The sequence below is a fragment of the Pelobates fuscus genome, chromosome 5 (genome assembly GCF_036172605.1).
Source record: "Pelobates fuscus isolate aPelFus1 chromosome 5, aPelFus1.pri, whole genome shotgun sequence".
Taxonomy (NCBI): Eukaryota; Metazoa; Chordata; class Amphibia; order Anura; family Pelobatidae; genus Pelobates; species Pelobates fuscus.
The window spans coordinates 275716282-275737655 of NC_086321.1; the positions used below are offsets into that span (position 1 = coordinate 275716282).

General features: G+C 39.8%; 1 protein-coding gene across 1 annotated transcript in view; it reads right to left on the reverse strand.

The window, feature by feature from the left end:
• Window positions 1-11272: 11272 nt before the first annotated feature.
• Window positions 11273-21374, reverse strand: part of LOC134612828 (cysteine-rich protein 1-like) — a 45433-nt gene continuing 35331 nt past the window's right edge. The window contains exons 2-4 of the mRNA XM_063457275.1: window positions 14564-14658; window positions 14173-14227; window positions 11273-11690 (exon numbers count right to left, since the gene is read on the reverse strand). Coding sequence (XP_063313345.1) covers window positions 11599-11690; window positions 14173-14227; window positions 14564-14658 — 242 coding nt within the window. The 3' untranslated portion in view covers window positions 11273-11598. The remainder of the gene's footprint in view (window positions 11691-14172; window positions 14228-14563; window positions 14659-21374) is intronic.

The window sequence follows — 21374 nt, forward strand, 5'->3', positions numbered from 1 at the left end:
GCTGCTATCAACAAGTCATCTACATATTGTAACAATACACATTCTCCTGGGATAGACTCGAAATCCAGTAGATCTTGACTTAGAGCTGAACCAAATAGGGTAGGTGAATTTTTAAACCCTTGGGGCAGTCTTGTCCAAGTCATTTGGCGTTTTGAGCCCGTTACAGCGTTCTCCCATTGGAAAGCGAAAATACATTGGCTTTCTGCGGCAATTCGGAGGCAAAAGAAGGCATCTTTGAGATCTAAGACTGTGAAGTAAGTAGCCCCGCCCGGAATTAAAGCAAGCAGGTTATATGGATTGGGTACAACTGGATGTATGCTAACAACCGCATCATTGACTGCTCTTAAGTCCTGTACAGGTCGATACTCATCTGTACCGGGCTTTTGAACAGGCAGCAATGGGGTGTTCCAGGGGGAAGTACAGAATTTTAGGATACCATACCGTATGAACTTATCCAGATAGGATTGGATGTTCTTCTTAGCCTTCTGCGGAATGTGATATTGTCTTAGGCTCACTGGATAAACCCCATGTTTCAGTTCAATTTTTATTGGTGGAATATTGCGGGCCAGTCCTGGTGGGTTGTTCTCTGCCCAAACTCCTGGTATGTTAAACAATGTCTCATCACTCCTAGGGTTTTGGCTAGTCAACACTGTATAAAGTCGCCACTCTTCTTCCTTTGGTACGGATAAAGTCATAATACCTGAAGGTCCATTAAACTTTAAGGATGTTGTTCCATTTGGTAGGAACGTAATCTGCGCTTGTAATTTTGATAGCATATCACGTCCCAGCAATTGGACTGGACATTCAGGCATATAAAGGAATTGGTGTTTTACTACGTGGCCTCCCAATGTACAGAGTCGACTTTTAAGAACCGGTTTTTCAGCACTTCTTCCAGTTGCTCCTATCACAGTAATAGTCCTTCCAGATGGAGGAGCAACTAGATTAGTCACCACTGAATGTTCAGCACCAGTGTCGATCATGAACGCACTCCTTTTCCCCCCTATTGATACATCGACCATAGGCTCCGCTCGACCAAGGGGGATGGAGCCCGGTCGGTATCAATAGTCCTCCATGACAGTGTCAGCCAATCCTACAAAGTCCCTACCTTCTCTATCGCGGGACCTTTGCGCTGCTGGAATATACCTGTCTTCCCTAACACTTCCTCTGTTCCCATTACTCCCTCTATAACCATTACTCCCTCCGGGGCCTCCTCTACCTCTCGCTCTACCTCTAAAGTTTCCGTAGCCTGCCCTGGGTTGGTCTCTCTCGTACTGCTCTCTTTGCGGACATTCGTTCCTCCAATGCCCTTCTTCCTTGCAATACGCGCATTGATCCCTACTCAAAGGCTCCCTATTCCATCTACTATCGCCTCTATCTGGGCCCCGTTTATCTACGCCTGCGATTGCTACCGCTAGCATATCAGCCTTTCTACGCATCTTGCGCTCCTCCTCTTTCTTGCTTTCTGTTTCCCTATTCATATACACCTTATTTGCTACCTCCATTAGTTGGGTGATTGACATACCTGCAAACCCTTCTAGCTTTTGTAGCTTGCGCTTAATATCTCCGTAAGCTTGGCTGACAAAGGCGGAGTTCACCATTCGGGAATTGTCTGCGTCTTCCGGATTAAAGGGGGTGTACAAGCGGTACGCCTCCAATAATCGGTCATAAAAGACACTGGGCGCTTCATCGCTTTTCTGAATCACCTCAACTGTCTTTGACATATTAATAGCCTTCTTTCCTCCGGCTTTCATGCCAGCAATTATAGCGTCTCTATAGGCTCTGAGTTGAACCATATCAGCACCATTTACGTTCCAATCGGGATCGGTGTTGGGATAGTGTGTCGCGGCCCATGCTGCTGGATTGGCTTGGTTCAAAGCACGGGCTCTATCCTCTAATGCTTTAATGGCTGCTTGATTTATTCTTGTCCTTTCCTCATTGTTAAATAAAGTCATTAGTAACTGCTGGCAATCAGCCCATGTCGGATTATGCGTCTGTACTATTGAGGTGAACAGATCAGTCATAGCTTGTGGTTTCTCAGTATACGAGGAATTATGGGTCTTCCAGTTTAAAAGATCGGTTGTGGTAAATGGGACATATACGAAGACTGGGTCAGCGTGTGCCATTTGACCTGCGGCATCGATATAAGCTGACCCGGGATTCAGACGAAGAGGCATCTGATAGTGCTTTAATTGTTGGGCACCAGTCAACTGTCGGGTTTGGATGGGGCTACGTAGAGAGGCGTCAGTCATGGGTTCCGGTCGGGGAGAGATAGGGTATGGGGATGTGGGAGGTCGGTTTTGGGAAAAGGTCGTAAATAAAACACTTCGAGCCGAGCTAGATGAAGCTTGACCGGAAGTCTGAAGTGGCGCCAAATCAGGATATTCGTTTCTAATGGGGGTGGATTCTGGTTCCGGAAGGGGAGATTTAGTACGAGGGGGGGTGGATCCTGTACTGGAGGAGGAAGCGGAAGTGGATGAGGGTAATGAGGGGAGGGGTGCAGGACTTCCTGCGTTTGCGTCACTTCTTCTTAACGGAAAGTAAGGGGGCGGCAAAGGGATCTCGGACTCAGGGGGCGTGTCCAAAATGGGCCTAACACCAGTCCTAGTGGACGAGCAAGTCCTAGCTACCATGAGGCGACACTGCTCCTCGTGGCATGTCTGGAGCCATTTTGGCGAGTCATTTACGGCCTGTCTCCAACAGTCAATATAAGGAAACTGGCCGTAAAGTTCAGGCCTACCCGATACAGCCACGTGTAAGCGCTGTACCAGAGTTGGATCCAAACTGCCACGTGGCGGCCATGCCGCAACCAAAGTAGGCCACTCCCTAGTACACAAAGTGACCAAACGTACAGGAGACATCTTTACCCCAAAATCACAAACTTTGAATCCCTTTTTAAAATTCTTAACCATACATCCTAAGGGATCCGGAATCGTTGACTGCGACGCACCCATACTTAACAATGGAACGTCGTCGACAACGAATACTATACACGCGTACTATTCAACAGTCACACCCGTTTCCTCTGGCAACAGCACCACGTGGTACGGTTACCAAGTGAAACGTACACAATAACAATAAACACTCAGGGAATTCCCGTACACACACAGCTGTTACACCAGTCACTATATAATCAATATTATGCCCTTTGGCGTAACTATACAGTCACCCACGCTATAATTCTCTATATACGAATTACCCGTCTATAACACACCCCAGTAACATCGTCTTTTACAAATAGCGGTTACAGTACGGTTAGCATAGGTCAAAGCACAAGTTAAGGTCACAATACAATTATTAGTGGTTATGGTGTTAAACATGCAATGGACGACAATGATTAGTACTTATTATATAATGTCAGTAAATATACAGGGTTATGGTACCGTGCACTATAATACAGCAACACACTATTAACACTCTCGCTAGACGGCTGAGCTCGCGCTATCTAACAAGATATACACTTTACTAAAACAATCGTTAACACATTTACAATTCCCAACTAAACTATTGGCCAGTACCTTGAATGGACTACCTAAAACTATATACACCCGTTTTGGTTAGCCACACTGCCCAATCACCACATATATAGCGAGCTAGAGAACCGAATTTACACAGGCGCCTCTTAGTCGCACTATCAAAAGTCTAGTGGGTTCCAAATTTACACGCCTTCCCACTTAGCCCAGATAGGATGAGAACTAGCGAACCGAATTTACACAGGCGCCGCTTAGTCTCCCGGTCCCTCCGACCTAGCGAACGTAATATACACCCTAGAACGCTAGTCTAGACAAGACACCGGTGTCCGGCTAGGGCTATTTACACCAGGACCCCGCCTGACTAACCAAATCAAACGGTCTGACTAAAGAGCGTTCGATCGAGCGGTGCGCCTTCGCTCCTTCCCTCCGACAGAGGGGGCAGATACACAGATTCAAAACCCCTTTGGGCCTACCGCACAATCGGTATACCCCTAGTGGGTCCTGCCGTCTAAAACAGCAGTTGTCTTACCTCCTCGTTCCTGAACCTGAGTTCACACTCATCGACGGGGACACCCCAGCACTTCTCACGTAGAGGCCGATGATCTCCTGGACAACAGACCAGTGGCGCCGAGACGAAGGGAGGTCCACGCAGAAGTTCAGGGGTGCAGCCGTAGAGAACGTGGGCAAAGATAGACCGTCTCACGCCTCTGCCTCTCAGCTACCGTTGAACGATGAGCTTCCCGGCCAATGCACCAAATGATACCGGAGAAACTGACGGAAGCCAAGCACAGAGAGATGGACACAGGTTTCTTCAGGAAGGAAGAGATTCTTTATTGGATCACCGATCGGGACTCAGAGGGACTAGCGTCACCAAAATACAGCAAAGTCTGAGTACTGAATACATAGAGTACATTCCTTATATAGCACTGTAGCTCCTCCCACAATTAACTACACCCACACATACCCTTAACCTATTTAATGAATAGAGTCTAAACTCATCCATCCGGTCTAACCACGTGGCTCATCTGATACAAAGGAGAGGGACGCGTAATTCCAGTTCTTACATTCCTGCACCTGGTCAGTACAGTGATGACAGTATCTTAGCTACGTGTAATTAACTAACTGATACTACAAACACATATACATACATATGCCTTGTGGCAATCTTAGCCTGCTAAACTTGTATTTTACTGGAATTACATCACAGGATGAGTGAAGAAGAGACAGTTTTTTGGGGGGTAAGGGCAAATAAGCTACCTTGCTGAGCCTGGGTCATTAATTCTAGTGCAAGACTAGGTTTAGCTTGCTGCTGTTTCTACCCCTGCTGCTGCCTGATGTACTTGGAACAACTTGGAGTGCGAGATAGGAGACTGTCATTTTGTCATTAAACCTAGTGTGACATTTAGTTACCAATATACAGTTATTAAAAGTGTTTTTTTTTAATTTGTAAACGCCCCCTTTTTGTGGGGGAGCGTTTGTTGTTCAGTAAAGAAAAATGTAATTCTGTATGTTTGTATTTGCTTTTGTATCACACAGCAATGTTAAAGTGTTGCCTCCCACCCCACATGTTCCCTATTAAGGATTAAGAAGTGTGTAGAGGTTTCTAAAAAAAAACCTATATCATTACAGATTTTGCCTTTTAGCTAAGAGAAGCAAGGTATATTGTTAGTGCAGGACTCACCAAAGAGGTTTGCTTTGATGGAGCATGTGAGCTTATACTTTAATGGACATTTATTTAAATGTGGACAGTTATTTATTTATTCATTTTTTGTTTAATGGCATTTTTTTTTTAAAGCCATAATAAGAAGACATATGCACAGTGATTAAATAATGAATAATAAACTCATAGCATACATAACCTCAAATTGCCTTGTTTTAGCAGAGGACCATTAGACACTAACATTTCACTCCACCAAATAACCAATATAAAATATGTTTCAGCAGAGTTGCCATCTAGGCATACTATAAGACATTGTAAAAAAAAAAAAAAGAATAAAAATGTGCTATACAAATTCTCTCAAAAACATAAAGCAAGAAGAAAGAGAGAGAAAAAGGCAAGACAGCAATATAAGATGTATATATTTCAATCATGATCCTTAAATACTATATAGGAATATTTTACTATAAAGATTGAACGAGAACGTGTGGAAAGTAATTTGTCAATAACAGAATTAACAGCTCAAACTTAATACCGACCAATGTTATTCATCTAACCAATTGAGCATTCCTGTGTTAATTTTAATCAGTTGGATGGTGTAGGGAGAACAAATCAGTTATTTAAATGTGCATAAGGATTTGGGACAGTGCGCAAGAAACTTTTATTTGTTATAGATCTATGTATTGGGGGCGATGTATACTATAGTCATTGCCGCAGGCCAGGAGTCGTGGGAGTTTGAGCAAAGGGCATTTTTGTAATTTTGTATGTTTGTAAGGTTCTAAATGAGTCTAAATATAGTCTGGATTTCAGCTTTAAAAATCTGAACTATTTTCACACTGGCAGCACTAACAATGAGCAGACAAATAGTAAAAAAAAGTAAAAAATAAACTTGTTGGCGAGTAACCAGTGAATCTGTGAATATTTTTTTTTTATGTTTAGTAGAAGTGCCCCACCTGTTGCATAAAGCCTAACTTTACAGCCCCATTGGCATTATTTATTTATTTTAATTTTTTTTCATTCACATATTGAAGAACTTGGTAAACTCAGTTAGTTAGCAGTAGGTTATAAATTGAGAGTAATTCAATTAAAGCAAATGAGCATTGAGTAAATATATCTGGCTATCTTTGAGTGCGTATGCAAGCTTACTGATCATTAGACTTGGAGATTTGTTTCCTTACTAACTGCAATTGGTCTAATTTGGGTCGATCAACGATTGTATGAATTCCCAAACTCCAAGACAAATCACAAACCATACTAATCGAAGTGCACAAGCATGTTTGTTTTAATTCTGATTTCCATGTTTGTTTTGATTCCGAATTTGTGGTGCCAAAAACAGACATGACTGATGGGAAAAAATAAGTTTGATATATAGGGGATAGCCACTAAATATTGATTTTACTCACTGATCAAACGAGAAGTGACCAATAGAGGGTCACTTCTAAATATATATTTATATAATTCATAAGTATGTAATATATAAATATATATTTTTCCTGCTTTTCCTCTTTATCCCTGTATTGGTTACTTTTTCTCACTTGATCTGTGAACTAAATGGCGGGAAAATGTGCCCTGCAAAATATATACATACATACATATATATATATATATATATATATATATATAATATATATATATGTATATATTTAGCAGGGCACATATACAGTTGCAAGAAAAAGTATGTGAACCCTTTGGAATGATATGGATTTCTGCACAAATTGGTCATAAAATGTGATCTGATCATCATCTAAGTCACAACAATAGACAATCACAGTCTGCTTAAACTAATAACACACAAAGAATGAAATGTTGCCATGTTTTTATTGAACACACCATGTAAACATTCACAGTGCAGGTGGAAAAAGTATTTGTACCCTTAGACTAATGACATCTCCAAGAGCTAATTGGAGTGAGATGTCAGCCAACTGGAGTTCAATCAATGAGATGAGATTGGAGGTGTTAGTTACAGCTGCCCTGCCCTATAAAAAACACACACCAGTTCTGGGTTTGCTTTTCACAAGAAGCATTGCCTGATGTGAATGATGCCTCGCACAAAAGAGCTCTCAGAAGACCTACGATTAAGAATTGTTGACTTGCATAAAGCTGGAAATGGTTATAAAAGTATCTCCAAAAGCCTTGCTGTTCATCAGTCCACGGTAAGACAAATTGTCTATAAATGGAGAAAGTTCAGCACTGCTGCTACTCTCCCTAGGAGTGGCCGTCCTGTAAAGATGACTGCAAGAGCACAGCGCAGACAGCTCAATGAGGTGAAGAAGAATCCTAGAGTGTCAGCTAAAGACTTATAAAAGTCACTGGCAAATACTAACATCCCTGTTAGCGAATCTACAATATGTAAAACACTAAACAAGAATGGATATCATGGGAGGATACCACAGACGAAGACACTGTTGTCCAAACAAAACATTGCTGCACGTTTACAGTTTGCACAAGAGCACCTGGATGTTCCACAGCAGTACTGGCAAAATATTCTGTGGACAGATGAAACCAAAGTTGAGTTGTTTGGAAGAAACACACAACACTATTTGTGGCGTAAAAGAGGCACAGCACACCAACATCAAAACCTCATCCCAACTGTGAAGTATGGTGGTGGGGGCATCATGGTTTGGGGCTGCTTTGCTGCGTCAGGGCCTGGACGGATTGCTATCATAGAAGGAAAAATGAATTCCCAAGTTTATCAAGACATTTTGCAGGAGAACTTAAGGCCATCTGTCTACCAGCTGAAGCTCAAAAGAAGATGGGTGTTGCAGCAGGATAATGACCCAAAGCATAGAAGTAAATCAACAACAGAATGGCTTAAACAGAAGAAAATACGCCTTCTGAAGTGGCCCAGTCAGAGTCCTGACCTCAACCCGATTGAGATGCTGTGGCATGACCTCAAGAAAGCGATTCACACCAGACATCCCAAGAATATTGCTGAACTGAAACAGTTCTGTAAAGAGGAATGGTCAAGAATTACTCCTGACCGTTGTGCACGTCTGATCTGCAACTACAGGAAACGTTTGGTTAAAGTTATTGCTGCCACATAATTTTTCCACCTGCACTTTGAATGTTTGAAAGGACTTTGAAAGGACAAATTGAAGAGTTAGATAATCTACTAGTTGAAGAAATAGCTAAAATGACAATGAAGGGGGAAGTTATCATCATGGGTGACTTTAATCTTCCTGATGTGAATTGGAAAACAAAAATAGCTACTTGTGCCAGGAGCACACATATTCTAAACTCCCTACTGGGATTGTCTCTAAAACAAGTCGTTGAGGAGCCAACTCGTAAAGAGGCCATACTAGATTTAGTGTTAACAAATGGAGATTTGGTATCAGATATTACTGTAGGTGAAAGTTTAGGATCCAGTGATCATCAGTCAGTGTGGTTTAATATAAGAACAGTGACTGAGTCACACCACACAAAAACAAAAGTTTTAGACTTTAGAAAAACAGACTTTTCTAAAATTAGAATATGTGTAAAGGAGTCATTATCAGACTGGAGCAATTTATATGGAGTCCAAAATAAATGGGATTATTTAAAAGTTGCACTACTGAAGGCAACAGAAAATTGCATTAGGCTTGTCAGTAAAAGCAAAAAATTCAAGAAACCACTGTGGTACTCCGCAGATGTGGCCAAAATAGTAAAAAACTAAAAGTTAGCATTTAGTAATTATAAAAAAAACCAGAGTGAGGAAGACAGAATGACCTATAAGATTAGGCAGAAAGAGGCTAAGCAAGTTATAAGAGCTTCCAAATCCCACACAGAAGAGAAAATAGCACAGTCAGTAAAAAAGGGGGACAAAACTTTTTTTAGATACATAAATGAGAAAAGAAAAGTAAAACAAGGATTAGTTAGATTAAAAACAAAAGAAGGAAGGTATGTAGATGAGGATAAAGGTCTAGCTGACTGCCTCAATGAATATTTTTGTTCGGTATTTACAGATGAAAATGAAGGAAAGGGACCTCTGTTAACAAAAAGGATAAATGAGTCATTTATTACACGTGAGTTTACAGAGGAAGAGGTTCTATTTCAACTGTCAAAAGTAAAGACAAATAAGTCAATGGGACCTGATGGAATACACCCAAAGCTATTAAAAGAGCTTAGTGGTGTACTAGCAAAACCATTAACAGATTTATTTAACCAATCATTGAAAACAGGAGTAGTCCCAGAAGATTGGAAGTTAGCGAATGTTGTGCCCATTCACAAGAAAGGTAATAGGGAGGAGTCGGGCAACTATAGGCCAGTAAGCCTTACTTCAGTAGTGGGGAAAGTGATGGAAACCATGTTAAAGGATAGGATTGTTGAACATCTAAAAACACATGGATTTCAAGACCAGAGACAACATGGGTTTACTTCAGGGAGATCATGCCAAACTAATCTTATTGATTTTTTTGATTGGGTAACTAAAATTATAGATCAGGGTGGTGCAGTAGACATTGCTTACTTAGATTTCAGTAAGGCTTTTGACACTGTTGCACATAGAAGGCTTATCAATAAACTACAATCTTTGAGTTTGGATTCGAATATTGTTGAATGGGTAAGGCAGTGGCTGAGTGACAGGCAACAGAGGGTTGTAGTCAATGGAGTATATTCGAAGCTTGGGCTTGTCACCAGTGGGGTACCTCAGGGATCTGTACTTGGACCCATTCTCTTTAATATTTTTATTAGTGATATTGCAGAAGGTCTTGATGGTAAGGTGTGTCTTTTTGCGGATGATACTAAGATATGTAACATGGTTGATGTTCCAGGAGGGATAAGCCAAATGGAAAATGATTTAGGTAAACTAGAAAAATGGTCAGAGTTGTGGCAACTGACATTTAATGTGGATAAGTGCAAGATAATGCATCTTGGACGTAAAAACCCAAGGGTAGAGTACAAAATATTTGATAGAGTCCTAACCTCAACATCTGAGGAAAGGGATTTAGGGGTGATTATTTCTGATGACTTAAAGGTAGGCAGACAATGTAATAGAGCAGCAGGAAATGCTAGCAGAATGCTTGGTTGTATAGGGAGAGGTATTAGCAGTAGAAAGAGGGAAGTGCTCATGCCATTGTACAGAACACTGGTGAGACCTCACTTGGAGTACTGTACACAGTACTGGAGACCCTATCTTCAGAAGGATATTGATACCTTAGAGAGAGTTCAAAGAAGGGCTACTAAACTGGTTCATGGATTGCAGGATAAAACTTACCAGGAAAGGTTGAAGGATCTTAACATGTATAGCTTGGAGGAAAGACGAGACAGGGGGGATATGATAGAAACATTTAAATACATAAAGGGAATCAACACAGTAAAGGAGGAGACTATATTTAAAAGAAGAAAAACTACCACAACAAGAGGACATAGTCTTAAATTAGAGGGACAAAGGTTTAAAAATAATACCAGGAAGTATTACTTTACTGAGAGGGTAGTGGATGCATGGAATAGCCTTCCAGCTGAAGTGGTAGAGGTTAACACAGTAAAGGAGTTTAAGCATGCGTGGGATAGGCATAAGGCTATCCTAACTATAAGATAAGGCCAGGGACTAATGAAAGTATTTAGAAAACTGGGCAGACTAGATGGGCCGAATGGTTCTTATCTGCCGTCACATTCTATGTTTCTATGTTTCTATGTTTACATGGTGTGTTCAATAAAAACATGGCAACATTTCATTCTTTGTGTGTTATTAGTTTAAGCACACTGTGATTGTCTATTGTTGTGACTTAGATGATGATCAGATCACATTTTATGACCAATTTGTGCAGAAATCCATATCATTCCAAAGGGTTCACATACTTTTTCTTGCAACTGTATATTGCAGTACACTGATTGGCCCATTTTGTGTCCTTTTGGTCTGTCTGATTTGTTTTTCTGAATCTGTTTTCAATAACAAAATTTGGAGCAGCCAAATCACCATTTGGCTGAGCTTTGTCTGTCCCTAGAATTTTATTTATTTATGGACAAAGTGGCTTAGCCAAACATTTATTTTTTTCCCATTTAGAAGTCTACTGAGCATTATAGGAAATGCAGTTCATAAACATCTGCTATTTAAAGGGTGACATGATTTATTGTCCAATGAATCTGATAAGTTCCAAAAGAGCTTTAGATTTTTACTGTAGTTTAGTATATAAAAAAAAAACTAACAAGAATATACCATAACCTTTTATTTATGGGAAAAAAAGACAGTTGTCATCAGCACCAGGTTGAAGGTGGTTTTGTGAAAGACGGGCAGATTGTCTATTATATTACAATATGTTGAAGAATGGCACAGAAACTGGTTATTAAATTCTCATGTACGTCAGCAACGAAAAATGCCGCACAATTCACTACAAATGGTGTTATATTTTTACATAATTTGCAATGTAAAACACAATTTGATAAGCTGCTAGAAAAGTTTTACATATAAGACATCAGTTATGTAAACTACTTATGAGCACAGTTATTTCACATTTGAAGTATAGTGGCATATTCAAATTTTAAGAACTCCACTCTCTAAGAATTGTTTTGGTTCTCTTTTTTTAATGCAGTCGAGGAAGCAGCCGCTCCAGAGCCAAGAGAAGTTCGAGAGGTAGGTCCTCTCACTCCTTTAAAAACAAACAAAAATTATCATTAGTAATTATACATTTATTACGGTTTGGGCAATTGCTTATGTTTTATTTCCATGTCCAAATATTCTTACTTGGATATATAGACTTTAATGTTCCCTGTTATAAGTAATTGAACAATATAGCTGCCCAGTATGTTTGTTTACATAAAAACAAATAGGCATTTAGTTGACTGCCGGTTCAGCCTGTAGTACATCGCAGCAAAATATCATGATGATTTATACATAAATTCATAAAATATACACCTAGAAAGCTTTTTGTTTTATCCAATGTAATACATATTGGTACGTAGGATATAACAGGTGTCAATTCAATATTTCTTTTTAGAGCTAAATGGTTAATCTAGTATTTCATTCCAACACTAGTAGTTATCCTCACTTCTAAATTACAGCTTTGATTCAAAAACTTGAAATTTGTATTCATCTACCTAAACAAATCAATCAAAAAGCATTTTTTGGCTGACAAGTGATACAGTTTATCTGTCCACTTATGCACTATTTAAAGGAACACTCCAAACATCATAAGCTTTACTTTGTGTTATAGTGGTTATGGTGCAAGTTATGCCATGGAGCCCTCCCATTTTAAGGAGTCAACCATTTTAGAGCATTTGACTCCATGGGTGCTACATGGGTTCCGCTGGGAACTCATTGCTGCTTCTCCTACAGCTTAGTGAGAGCAGTAAGCTCTATTCACTAATCTAAGCCCAGAGGTGAAGAATTTAGATAATTGACTGAGAACATTTAGCTGATGCACTCAGTCAATGAGCTATCCTGACACTGCAGAGCTTAGCTCAGGAGAGCTAATGGAATCTCTGAGCAGGATCTTCTGGCTGTAACTGAGCTTTAGTGGAGGCAGGGAGTAGCATCTAGTGGACCCCGGTAAGACATAAAGCTGTTCTAAAAAGAGCGTTGTAGAGGTTATAGTGCTTGGATTGTTCCTTTAAATCCTAATTTTACTTTGACTTGTAAGAACTTTACACTTTATTGCTATCTGTCCAAAGACACATAGCTGCATTAGATAAGCGGAATGCCATCAAAGAATTTACAGCTCAATTAAAAGAAATATGTTTACAGATAATTTCTCATGCCTCAAATGATGATGAAACGTAACAAAACTGGAATATTAACATTGATTTTCTGTTGCATTGCTTTGCCATCTCCTATGAAACACCAATCACAATGACTAATAGGAAAAGCATCTCATGATCCAGTGTAATGTAGATGCCTATAACAGTACACTAGAAAACCTAAATGTGAAGAAAATAGACTTGATTTCGAGATTTTATTATGTCTTTCGTTTATTCTGAGTTTTTTTGGTTCTGTAGTTAAAACTACCGAACACCGACCTCCCTCCTGGCTCATTAACTTCAAAGGGAACCGTCAATTGAGCACTCTCTCTGGGCGGCCGCCGTTCGCATAGTCGAACGCCACGTGGAAGAGAAAACGGTGGCCATCTTGTTTGCACGAATGGAGGCAGCGGGAGTGTCTGGAACTAAAATCGGACACCTGACTTCCCAAACACCACAGAAAAATTACGAACGCCTGCTTCCTTTTGTTGCCAAACAGCCAGGAGAACGTTCGGTAGTTCGGTTCCCACAAACTATGAGCCAGGAGGCTCCGTTCGTGCTTTAATTCACTTTTATGCCTTTTTCGAAATTGACACACACTGAATTCATGGAACTGTTTTGGGCAGGAGCCTCGTGACTTCTACACTTTTCGAAAACCCCTGAACCGATCTGGGTGAAATTTGAATATGTTTGTCTCCCAGATGGGGTCTATCAGGGGATATGCCATTTGTGGAGATACCATGTGTTTAACCCCTTAAGGACCAAACTTCTGGAATAAAAGGGAATCATGACATGTCACACATGCCATGTGTCCTTAAGGGGCTAAAGGGGTGTTTCAAGTTTTGGGGAAATTGTGTGCTCTTTGCCTGGAGATAATTGGGTTATCCCTTAGCTTGCCTAATTATCTCCCAGGCAGAGAGAGGTAGTGTTTTACTGTAAATAAGCATTATGATTGGTTGACACTTTTGTGTACTGTAGGAGGTCCTCTTGCAGGAGGATTTCCATAAAAGCCAGTGTGGCATCAATAAAACATTATTCCTGTTGTACCCTTCATGAAGTCTAGGCTCATGCTTGGGTAACATTTTCTTTGCTGGGGAGATTCTTCTTGGAAACTGCATTCACCTGACTATTCATCTACACACCCTAGCTGTAGCTATAATCACTGATGCTCAGCAATTGGTGAACGAATTGGCGAACAAAGTACCATAACTACTGACATTCGTAACACTAAATGACATAGTTCCTGGAAGCCTTATCTGGCAGAAGTTGAAAAGAAAGACATTTTAACTTCTTTCCTTTTTGTCCTTCATAGGCACCACTATACACAAGCATTTCACCATTTTACAGTTTTACAGTTTTACAAAAAAATGCAAAGACCACACATGGTCACATTACCTCTTGGTCCAAAGTGCAGAAGATAGCAACGGTTACAGTATGGTTTGTCATCATTCTAAAAGATAGAAAATAAAAATGACTAATAGTGATTAGAAAGTGTAGTTATGCGCTGCCCCCTATTTCCCAATATTACTACTGAAAAATATATGGAAATATATATAATAAAACGGAAATGTATTCACCAATTACATTTTGTAGTTCTCCTCCGAACTTCCATGAGTTACATTATCATGGTGGTAACAGTATGGTGTTGTATATAATGTTCAGTATAGAACAAGCAGAAGAATATAACCATTGTCTGATGACCATGCTATTGTTTCTGCACCTTTATTATAATTAATATAATGTGCCATAACATTTATATTTAAAAAAAAAAAAAGTCATCAAGTACCTCTGCATGTTGCCCAGCAGTAAGCTGCCTTTTGCACTTGAAGCATTTTAGGCACAATGGATGGTAGTCTTTACCCAAAGAGCGTTTTCTTTCAGCTGCATAAAATAACAAAAACACAATACGCATTTAAGATGTTTTTTATAATACATAACACCAAGACACATAAAGGGGGTAAATTTAACAGACAGCTATAATTAGATGAATTCAATAACATTATACAAAAAAGGTTGGGAAGCAGAAAGACACTACCTAAAATAGCTATAATCAATTCAAATACAAAATACAGTGGGACCTCGGTTTACAAATTGAGTGCGTTCTCTGGGACATTTCTTTTTGCGAAAAATTTGTAAACCGAAATGCGGTTTCCCATAGGAATGCATTGAAAACCAATTAATCCGTCTGGAGGTCAGAAAAAAAGTCAAAATGAGCTGACATGGAAAGCAACCCACAATGCAGAACACACAATAAAAGGCATGCAAATGACGAAGCTCAGCTCCCTACCTTTCCACAGCTTGAGAAATGCACCAGAAAGTCCCAAAACAACTGAAAACAATTTCCAGAATGGCTCCAGAACTCGATGCAAAAGCCGCTCCAACACCTCCACGCCCGATGCCACGTGCTACCCATAGGCTCCAGCATGCATTGGGCGGTGCTATGATACTCCCTGGTGCCATGCATCCTGGGGAAACTTGCTTTGTATTGCGAAAAAAAATTGTAAACCGAGGCTTAGTAAAGAGAGATATGCAAAATACGAAGCCTCCTGTCATGTTGTAAAATTATGTTAACCGAGGCATTGTAAACCGAGGTCCCACTGAAACATAGAATGTGATGGCAGATAAGAACCATTCGGCCCATCTAGTCTGCCCAATTTTCTTAACACTCTCATTAGTCCCTGGCCTTATCTTATAGCTAGGATAGCCTTATGCCTATCCCACACATGCTTAAACTCGTTCACTACCACTTCAGCTGGAAGGCTATTCCATGCATCCACTACCCTCTCTGTAAAGTAATACTTCCTGATATTATTTTTAAACCTTTGCCCCTCTAATTTAAAACTATGTCCTCTTGTTGTGGTAGTTTGTCTTCTTTTAAATATAGTCTCCTCCTTTACTGTGTTGATTCCCTTTATATATTTTATATTTAAGTAGCTTTACCAATAAAATACACCATTAGAAAAAAAAAACTACGATAGATATTTTCTACTCAAATAATAGTCATTAGTGTGATAAAATTTTTACTTTGCTTATTGGTTTAATTTTAGATTTCAAGTTTACTTAGCTTATAGATATAGATTTAGTCTTAGGTCGTGATTTAATATTGTTGGATAAGCTTTCCAATTGACTTAATATTTTGGATAAACTTTTAAATTGATTTCATATTATGAAAACGTATTTTAATTTTGTAACATTTTTAAAGTTTTTGATATAATATTTATTTCGATATGTTTATATTTTGAAAAAAATGTTTTTAAAAGTTTATCCAAAACTATTAAATTATTTTGAAAGCTTGTAAAACCACATTAAATTGAGGCCTTAGTTTGTTTGTTTTATTATATTCAGTAATGCTTTAGACTTGATAAAAGCGAGGAACTCCTAAAATTTCTTCACAACAAATTTCTGTCAGTCCAGTAAAAAGGTATTAAAATAGCTAGAATACCTACTTATCCTGCTCCTTGGAATTCAAACAAAAATGTGTAAAAATAGACCAGACAAACTATAGCTCTGTGTAATTTTGAGTTATTGTATATATGTGACTCTAACATTTTCTGACATTTTTTTTTGCTGCGTAAACATTAAACATCATTATAGTGAGGACAATTACATTAACCATCCCGCAACTAAGTTTTATACCAGAAGAAGGAGAAATTACACATTTTCCTGTAATGACATCAATCTGACACAATCCATCATTATGTCTATTCTTTTGCACAGTCAACTCTTCTCACCTTTTTTAATCATGAGAAAAGATGTCTTAATTCTAACACTGATGAATAATTAAAAGAAATAGATTAGATTCCTGGTAGAAAGGCAATGCAGCTGAGGTCATTTCACCTTTCGGGCCAATCCTATTTTGAGATAATTGCTGAATAAAAAGATTAGTCACTCTTGTTAGACATCTAACAGCTCAGGTTTTAATTATGGAAGGGAAGAAAATGTTTGTATCTGTTCCTCTGACTACTGTTATCATCTAGGAATTGAATTTCCAAGGTCTTGATTTCTATGAACAGCTGCACATGCTGTCAGCCGTAACATGAAGAATGCTGTCCAGCAGTATGTAGAAATCAAATGCTGCCCCCAAAAAACCCCAAAACATACCTGTAAATATCTATGTAAAATAGAATGGGAAATCGTTTTAATGCCAGGTATCACTAATGCATGTGCTTTTCAGGAATTGATGGTTAAGGATGTAGAGAATTAGCAAGGTTTAGGCTAAAATTAGCTAATTGGGGCATCATTCAACTACTCTGGACTATTTGCAAAGAGAAATGCCTACGATTATCTATTTTTTTCACTTACATGAGGACATCCAGCGTCATCTAAAACCCTATATGAAAGCATTAAGCAATGGGTTAATACTAATGCGAGTGCAGCACTTGCCGCCCATGCACATTAGGTTCCCCCAGACGGCTGACGTTGGCAGAGGTGGAGCCTGACCCAGATTCAGGTGACAGATGGGTTTTTGCCCCTTTCAGTGACCCAATAGGGAGCGAGGGGCCGCGAGGGAGGGGGGCATTATAGGTCACTATAGTGATAGGAAAACAAGTTTTTTTTTAACACTATAGTTTCCCTTTAAATTTGAATTTCACAAAATGGAGTCGGGACACACAGGTGGGGACCCAAACCGACTGGGGAAACAATATATGGCTACAGATTGGCATGTTATCATAAAAAGGGTATTGCTAAAAAAAATGGCCTCTATTAATGTTAAAGGCCTGAATGCCCCCAAGAAAAGGTGATTAATGTTCAGGGAAGTAAAAAGGATGGGTTCAGACATAGCCTTCTTACAGGAGACACACATCTCCAAACGAACAGCGTTTCAGTTGAGGGATAACAAATACTCCACATTTTATGAAGCTAGATCACACCGTAAATGTAATAGGGTGGCTATACTCATCCATAATAAATGCCCTATTCGCATCTTGAAAACTGAGATTGACCCAGAGGGGAGGTACATTATCTTGACTGGGTCCTTATACTCCCATACAATCCATATGATCAACATATACGCCCCCACTCCCAACACCAACTTCTGGGAGACCTTAACTACCAAAATTAACGCGCTGCCCTACGGCATGCTTATACTGGTGGGAGACTTTAAAGCGGTGCCATGTCCAGCCGTATACAGGAGCTCCAAGGGGGTACAGATGAAGTCCCAGGGCAGAGGAAGACAGAATAAAATACTCCATGAATTCATCCAATCACTTGGATTGGTGGATTTATGGTGAGCACAGCACCTGAGCGATATCGACTACTCCTTCACTTCGACTATGGGACACCGGCTCAAAAATATACAAAATTAGCATCATCCCTATCACCACTAACCCCACTGTTGAGAAAACAGAGCGTTCCCCCAGGAGAAGTGGCTAGGGACTTTACAAACTTAAAAAAGGGTAGGATTGCAGAGAATTTGCCATATGTTAGAGAACAACTCGGTAGTCACATTCGATAACCTGAAACAGCCCATCTCACCCCGTCAGACTTCTTTAGGTATATACACCTCAAAGATTATGTGAAACACACACACATACAAAAAGCTGCAACGGGACCAATATCTTTCTTTGAGAGGATGTGTCTGAACGAATCCATGCAGCCAGGCCTTATCACTATATTATACGCACACCTCTGTTCAGAAACAGAAGAATGCGGCTCACTAACTACACTGCACTGAACAATGGAAAAAATAACTGAGAGAGGAGCTGGAAGGCGTAGAGTGGCAGGAAATATGGGAGGTGAACAGCGCGGTATCCATATGTGTGTCTCTCCAAGAACAATCATTTAAAACAATGTTTCGGTGGTATAACATTCCTGTTAAACTGTATCACATGAAAAAGACGCCAACAGATGTATGCTGGAGAGGATGTGGCCTCAGAGTCACGTACCTCCACATTTCGTGGGAGTGCCCCCGGGTGCAAATGTTCTGGAAAGGGATACGAGATATTCTATCTCGGATCTTCCAAAGAGAGTCGGACATGAACCCGTGGATATACCTACTGAACAGGCCTCTAGAGGACTGGACGAAACGAGAGCAAAAATTGCTCCAAAAGGTTACATTAGCAGCATTAGCGGCTAGGAGAACATTAGCCCAGTCTTGGCTCAACATAAAGGAGGCCTACCTCATGGAAAAACCTGACCGCGCAGGTCAGGGGGTCCATGAAAAAATGTAACTGAGGAAGCCAAATAGGTCTATGTACTCAACTGTGTTGACCAGGTGGGAACCGACTGGCCGTCCTTCCTCCCCCCCCCCCCCAGGTATTACCCAGTAAGCAAACACTACAGAGTAGGTACGCATAGTGGTGTACCGTGAGACGCCTCACCCTTCCGACCTGATCTCTTTTCTATCTTTCTGACCTTTCTTTCTTCGACTCCCTGGAGGAGACAAGGGTACAACACCCATATTAAAGCATACAATAAGACCCAAAGAATAGCACAATCCCCCACCAGAGAAACAGTTAGCTACATACAACTATGTAAACAGTATCACACCACAAGATTAGTCTGTTTATGGCTCAGGTTATTTGTTTACACAATATAAAACTGTGATGAGTCTTGACAACTCGATTATCTGGAATGTATGATATTGCCAATTACAAAATGGTTTGTGATAAGGATATTGAAGCTTTTTTGCATTGTATACCACCTGCACTGTATACTATGCATTTGACAAAGCGATCACCAATAAACAAAGTATTTAAAAATAAATAAATTTGAATTCACTTTCAATTCACTTTCTATTCACTCTCAATTCCCAGCAATTCTCATTTTAGTGAATAACCCTGATAGTGTATAAAACAGTCACAAAACGAAGACATTTCAGATTACAATATTTCACTGTATTTTTTATGATCGTAATGTATCTGGCAAAGAACTGTAGAAATGTATAATCCAGTGGTTCCCTAACGTTTTAGATTCAATGCCCCCTTAATATTTTAATATTTTTCCAAGGCGCCCCAAGTCAAAATTTCTAAGTTGTATATCTGTACAGCGTTGCGGCATTTACGGACACTATAGTGTCATGTGTAGTGTTGGTGTTTGAAGGGGGGTTTGTATATAGTTTTAGTTTTTTTAATACTGGGGTGTGTTTGTATGTAATGTTTGTGTTTGATTGCAGGGGTGTGTTTGAATGTAATGTTCACTTTTAAATGCGGATGTACATTTGTGTGATGTATTTGTGTTTGAGTAAAGGGGTGTGTTTGTATATTCTTTTGGAGTTTGAATGCAGTGGTGTCTTTGTATATAATATTTGTGTTAGATTGCAGAAATGTGTTTGTATGTTGTGCTGGTGTTTGACTGCTTGGATGTATGCACATACTCTACCACATTCAAACATATATACATACATACTTACACATATATACATTCACATTAACACACAAATACATGATAATACACCATCACAAACACTCATACATATAGACACCGACACATACACACACAAAGATACACACTGACTTACACATACACACTGACACATACACACACCTTAACACACATACACCGACATATACACACATAAACACTGACACACAGACGCACGCCCTGACACACACAAACACTGACACATGCACACACCATGACACAGATACACACAGACATAAAAACACACACCCTGACACACAGATGCACATCCTGGCACACAGACACACACACTTACACAGAAGTACACTGACACACACACACACACACACACACACACACAAAGATGCACATCATGACACACACACACACTCTCACACACCCTGACTCACACACACTCACACACACCCTGACACATACACAAGTGATATTTTTTTTATATATCCAGCCACCCTCCTGTTAGCTTACCTTATGTGTCCAAGAGGGTGGCTTGGAGTCCTGGTTCTACTGGCTGCTGGGAGTGAGGGAACTGGAGCCCACTTCCTCCCAGCTGGCCCACATTACAAAGAAAGCGGCACCCAACCGAGCATCTGGTCAGCAGAAATGTTTCCCGGAGGTAAAATCATAGCACCAGGGAAACATTTTGTGGCGCCCCATGTGTGCCCGTCGTGGTGCTCCAGTTTGGAAAATGCTAGTATAATGAGAGATCACAATGTGAAAATAAAAAGTTGCATTAGGAATTAAAATACTATTCTATTTTTTTCTCATTTCTATTAATATATTTACATTCTTTACACATAGCACCATGGCAAAAACTCAGTGTTGGAAATGGCTATACTGTATATACCAAACTCTGAACTATAGCAAATTAAAATCTGTACAGGAAAAAAACAGGCTAAAATATCAAATCTGTCAAAATTCTCTAACTCAGCATTAGTCACAGTTTGGCTATTTAAAGGTGCACTCCAAATATCTGAAGCCTGCCAAAGTGATTTATGTGTGAAGATTGTGTCCTCTTTTTTAATTTTACAATAAGAGCAGATTTCAATAGGAATTGGCATTTTTATAAACTAACCTGTTAAGACGCCATCTGGTTGTCAATCAGACAACCGGTCCTGTTACATCCTGGTTTGCTTAGCTCAGTAGAGATAAACTCAAGAGGCATCAATTGCCGCCCTAGAGCACCTGTCTTGCAAAGACTTCTCATTGAGCTGTGTCTGTGATTGGACAGACACAAA